This window comes from Mastomys coucha, unplaced genomic scaffold (assembly GCF_008632895.1).
Source record: "Mastomys coucha isolate ucsf_1 unplaced genomic scaffold, UCSF_Mcou_1 pScaffold14, whole genome shotgun sequence".
NCBI classification, from domain to species: Eukaryota; Metazoa; Chordata; class Mammalia; order Rodentia; family Muridae; genus Mastomys; species Mastomys coucha.
Window position 1 is genome coordinate 113,539,839 of NW_022196896.1, and position 6,000 is coordinate 113,545,838.

At 42.6% G+C, this 6,000-nt stretch overlaps 1 protein-coding gene across 3 annotated transcripts in view; it reads right to left on the bottom strand.

Moving 5' to 3' along the window:
- The window catches only part of Usp40 (ubiquitin specific peptidase 40), an 83,662-nt gene that overhangs the window by 75,039 nt on the left and 2,623 nt on the right, over positions 1 to 6,000 (bottom strand). For all 3 annotated transcript variants that reach the window (XM_031368323.1, XM_031368325.1, XM_031368324.1), the window contains 2 exons: positions 4,107 to 4,174; positions 2,216 to 2,329 (listed from right to left, as the gene is read on the bottom strand). In XM_031368323.1, coding sequence (XP_031224183.1) covers positions 2,216 to 2,329; positions 4,107 to 4,174 — 182 coding nt within the window. The remainder of the gene's footprint in view (positions 1 to 2,215; positions 2,330 to 4,106; positions 4,175 to 6,000) is intronic.

Below are 6,000 nucleotides of genomic sequence, written 5' to 3' on the forward strand. Positions count from 1 at the left end.
CTAAACTTATAATCTTTCTGCTTGAGTCTGAGTGCATCCATTATAGGCATAATGCCTAGCTAAAACATCAGACTTTAAATAGAACTTTTGCTTCAAAGTTTTTAAGAACAAACTTTAAAGAATACTACCAATTAACAGAAACACATAGAAAAGCTTTGAATAGATGCATGGGTGGCTATGCAGGTTGAAGCATTACCACCTATATTTATTTACACTACAAAATAGAAATACGACTAGGCAGTGTACACACAATTCAACCCACTCAGTGACTATGAAGTGTACTCTGTATCTTGAGAGAATACCCACCTGCCCATGTCACAAGGAGGAGAGAAGGAAAGAACAGGACAAGTTCAGAACAGTGTGCAAGCCAGCCATACATACACAGGTAAACCTCACTTAGATTACAACAGCTGGGGACAGCAGAAACCAGAATTGACCACTTCAAAGTAAAAAGCAACAAAACAAGAGTAATGTAGTGTTGCTGAGAAGAATTCAAACTGGCTCTTACTTTAATCCTAAGTCACTGGCCATGTATGAACTAGTCTTTCAGAACAGTCTGTACTTCCAAGGTGTGCTCTACCCCTGGGAGGCAGAAAAGGGCAGAGAACCAGGAGCCAAGTCCTCTGGGGCCTTAAACAGAACCGCAGGTGCTACTGAATCCATCCCACAGACATTAACAGTGTCCCAGACACTGAAAAGTGTCTTTCAGCCTTGACACATTGATGCCATTGTTGCCTTCCCCAAGGACAGCCAAAGGGGAAACAGAGAAACACTTCAGGATTAGAAAGAGAGGCACTAGGGGGACAATATAAAAAGAAGTTTATGCAACATGTGGCAGGTAAAGAGGTGAAAGCTGATGTGTATGAGACTGATGATCTTTTTCTTGCCTTTAAAAATATAAAATACCAAGGGATGAAAATTTGACCTATATCACTGGTTTGAATGGGAGGGAAAACTCCAAGGGCTATTTCTGAACAACCATTTATTTGACAAAAGAACCTCAAAGGTTCAGTCCTTTACTTACAAAAAATAAAAGAACTAAGAAAAGCGTTTCAAGCCTTTTAAGAATTATGAAGCCAGCAACTTAGTGGAAGATCAAATACAAGGAAAAGCCTCCATTGAGATGTGGCATATCCATGCAGCAGAGGCTCACTGGGCAGTAAGAAGGAACAAACCTTGGCATTATCTTAAGTTAAACATCCCAGTTAGAACAGATAATGTAGTGTCTATTTCTATACAGGACAGGCAGATCTCTAAGTGGGAAGTAGGTTACAGATTAACAAGAAGCTCAAGGAGGTGGTGGGTGGGGAGTGACTACAAATGCATGGAGGTTCTTTCCAGAGCAGTGAAAACAATCTAAAATGGACTGTGGTGATGGCTGCCTAATTCTGTGAAAATACTAAAAGCCACTGAACTGCAGGTTTTGACAGAGTGAAGTTTATGGAATGCAAGCTACATGAAGCGGTTATGATTTAAAGGCAAGGATAAGGGAATATACAGCCATAGCACTAGTCCTATATTTGGAATGTAACATGCCTGTTGAGGGGATGTGCTGTCACCTGCTACAAAGCCCAATCCCTGCTTTAATCCCACAGGGCAGTACCACTGGATTAAGGCTTGTTCCTGTTAGAAGGCCACAGGTGAGAGCTTTGCAGGGATGGACCACAAACATACGGTCGTCAGTTATCTGAACTGATGTACTGACAAGACCCTTATCTGTTACCACAGATGTTTGTTTGCACATGGTGGAACACCTTTTAGGAATACAAACCCAACGATGAGTCACGTCTACAGCAGACACAGGGTTCAGGGTAGAAAAATGAAAAGTCAGGGGCCAGGAAGGGGAAATGAAAAGATCTGAGAGCGCTGATCTGATGGCAGTTTGTTCTCATCAGAGTCAGACAAGAAGCACACCACCAAGGTGGGCAGCCCTCTAAAAAGTTGAAGACTCAAAACTTGATGAGCAGTTTGACCCCTAAACAGTAAATAAAGTGGATGTTAGCCTAACTAAATGACACAAAAGTTGCTCAGTACAAATTTCAAAAACCAGCTCCTGTGTTTCTCCTTATATTAACAACAGTCACAGCTAGCCGAAACAGCCCATGCTCAGTGATCCTCTAAGTATTCACATGTGAAGACATTCCAATGTGCTGAGGCTGAGACACAACTAAAGGATAATAGACAAGATGTGAAGCCAGCCGGTCGGCCTTCCTACCTCATCGTTGGTCCACCCAAAGCTGTCGGTGAGGTCTATGGTGGACGCAGCCTCCTGGTCTAAGAGTAGAAGCTGAGCAAACAAGCGCTGCAACTGCAAAGGTATGATCCGAACCTGAGGAGAGAGGTGTGTATTTCCAGAGGAATGTTCACGAGTGCAGTGAGGATTTCAAAAGCTCTAGTCTGGCTTTCCTTTTTTTTTTTTTTTTTTAAATTTACTTTATTTATTTTGTGTGTATGAGTACACTGTAGCTGTACTGATGGCCATGAGCTATCATGTGTGTGGCTGCTGGGAACTGAACTCAGGACCTCTGCTGGCCCCGCTCGCTCCGGCTTAATTCACTGTAGCTGTCTTCAGACGCACCAGAAGAGGGCGTCCAGTCTCATTACGGGTGGTTGTGAGCCACCATGTGGTTGCTGGGATCCGAACTCAGGACCTTCGGAAGAGCAGTCCGTGCTCTTACCCGCTGAGCCATCTCGCCAGCCCCCTCAGCAGAAAGGGAACGGATCCCTCATTACAGAGGGAGAAGTACTTAGGACTCGGTTCTTTGAAAGTTCTAATTCAGTCCAAAAGGTTTTAGTGATCTGGAGAATTTTCTCCCTTGATATAGTTCAGATCAATATCAAAAATTCAAATGGGTCCCAGCAAACCACACAAATGATCACAGACATACAATTCCACACTTCCATTTTTTCCTCTAAAATATCTCCATACACACATTCCAGGTTGATGTAGCCATGTTCTAGGCGCTCAGACCTCAGCAGCTAGCCTACCCCTGCCTCCCTTTCTCCTAGCTCCAGGCCAGAGAGCAGGGCCTCTCACAGCCCAGTGTGCAGGCCAATTTTAATGATTCAGAGGGACAATAAGCATTCAGGAACACCTGTGGCAACTCTATATTCCCATGACATTAAAAATACATACTACTAAAGCATTGATCTGCAACAAACTTGAAAGAAACTGACACCCACTAACATCATTTCTTCCACACGGCTTTTGTTTTGAAGCACAGTGTTCCACAGACAACAGCCTAAGTTCGATGAGAAGCCTCTGAATGAGATTCCAGCAGGAAGAGCATGCTTAGAGTTATGCTTTAGACACTTCTACCACAGCAATATACAAAACAATATTTTTCCCTAATGTAGTTCCAGAACACTAAATTGAGAAAATACTGGTCTCTAGGGTTTCCCCAGTGTATTCAGTGCATAGCAAGTTGGTGCACTAAATGAATGTTCTGGTCAGCAGGCACAGATAGTTTCCAAGTCTCTCTGCTGCCTTGAAAATAAGCACAGCAAAGTGAGGCATATTTATAATAGTAGCAATAGCAGCATTGTAGTTGGAAAAGCTATTCTTTTCTGGAGAAAATTTCATTGCTAATTATGAAGCAAGTCATTGTCAATGAAGATGATACTTTGTAATAAATGTTTCCTATGAATAAGGCACTTATTTCTTTAAAAAAAAAAATTTCCTGGGCTAAGGATATGCTGCAGTGGATAACATGCTTGCCACATAAGAATGAGCACTGGAGTTCAAATCCCTAAGCACCCACTTAAATCCTGGGTGGGTGTGGTGGCAGCCTTAATCTCAGCTCTCAGGAGGAGTCAGGATCACAGGGACAATTAGGTTAGGGAGAGAGCTGAAACAACGCAAGAGAGAGAGTCTGCCTCAATGAATAAGGTAGAGCGTGATGGAGGACATCAACCCCTGGGCTCTACATAGACATACACACACTTGTATGCTCACATGCATACACATGTACACTCCTCCTGCCCCCTGGCAAACATGTTTTTGCACAGGCATGCATAGAACACACATACACATGCAAGAAAAAAAAAAAAAAACCCAAACCATTCCTGAATATTTTAAGAGACCCAATAAAGTATACATTTAGTACCTTTGCGTCAGGTTTATCCTTATCCTCTAAAGAACCAAGCTCTTCCGGACCAAGAGAAAATAAAGCTTCTAAACAAAAAAAGTAGAGTTAGATATGTAAATGATATGGCTTCTTCTTAGAAAATTGTTTAAGAAGCCAAGACCCCCATTAAGCAATATGAGCAAAAGATTTAGAAATGACTAGGGCAATATTTGTCCCCTTTATCTACACACTTTGAATTCTTTTCAGATTTTTGTCCACTAGATCTAAGAACAGACATCAAGTGACACTTCAGTATGACAGATCTACAGAACACAAAAACCTATACAGGCAGAGCACTGTGAGACACCCTCTAACCCTACAATCCTGAGGCAAAGGCAGGAGGACCTCGAGATCAAGGCCAACTTGGTCTCTATAAGACTTTGCCTCAAAAAAAAAGAAAAAAGAAAAAAAGAATCCAAAGACTAAGCATGTAGTTGAAGGGTAGAGTCCATAGCTCTAAGCATGTAGTTTAAGGGTAAAGTTCATAGCTCTTAGCATGTAGTTGAAGGGTAGAGTCCATAGCTCACATGTGCTAAGACTAGACACTGTGTCACCCCTTAAAGAAAACCCCTACAAGCATTAAAAAAAAAAAAAAAAGAATGGTTTTCACTGCCTTTGGCAATGGGACTCAAAAGGTATGAGGAGTCACAGAAAACAGAAAAATGTCACAGGTGTGTATGTTCACACGTGAGGCTGCTAAGCCATCATTCAAGTCATGGGCCAGGCTGAACGTCTTCTACCCTGAGATCCTCCCATCCTCCCTTTTTTGGTGTGTAAATGTTTTTTCTAGGCAAGTAATAAGACACGGCAATGGTCTTACTGGAAAATGAAGTTGTTAGCCCTTGCACTGGCCTCCAGTGGTTTCTGAAACATTCCACTGAGGTGATAAATGGGGTGAATATATCTCTTTACTGAAAAACACTGATGCCTACTCTTAAGAATGTTGTTTCTCACTAAGTGCTGGGACTGGGCAAAAATAGACTAAAAGCCTGCAGGTTAAGGAACAAAACCACTCATGGGCTTTCTAGACTAACCTTCCCATTGTTCTTTACTGCAATGTATTGGAAATATAATGGAACTCAATTTAGCCTTACTTTAAAACACCACTCCTCACAAATGACATATACACACACAAAAAAGTCCGTTTTCCTCCTTTGGTACTCTGTCCCCCCTTACCCTTTCCAGGTTATACCTAATCAACAGCAGGATCATGCTGAACCATGCAGAGTGCACAGTGCATACCAGTGCCAAACTACATGTTTGAAGAGGCAAGAGAAGCTTATCGTTCTTGCTCTCTTCTCTTCTCTGCTTGCTCTTGCCCTCTTAACCTCTTACCCGCTCCCATTCCCCTCCCACTTCTATTCCTCTGTGCTAATGGCCTGCCTCTACTCCTCTTCTCTCTGCCTTTCTGTCTCTACTCCCCTCATGCCCTAAATAAACTCTACTCTATGCTAAAAGAGAGAGAGAGAGAGCGACAGAAAGAGCAAGAGAGAGAGCGAGAGAGAGAGAGAGAGAGAGAGAGAGAGAGAGAGAGAGAGAGAAGGAGGGAGGGAGGGAGGGAGGGAGAGAGGCTTATCTATTCCTCTCTCAAGCTCCTGGTTTTCTCCATGATCTACTTTGGCCCTCACCTTCTCTTTCTCTTTTTAGGGTTTTGAGACAGTCTCACTAGAGAACCCAGGCCAGCCTTATACTCTTCCTGCCTTAATCTCCTGAGTGTGGGACTACAGGTGTGTGCCATATAGCTGCTATTCAGTATCTTTTTCTTCATTTTGTTTTGAGAGAGAGTTGGTCTCATGTGGTCTTCAACTTGTGACTCTTTTCTCGCTCCACCTCCCACGTCCTCTCAAGTCTGTTCTTAAGGCTATTTTTTTTT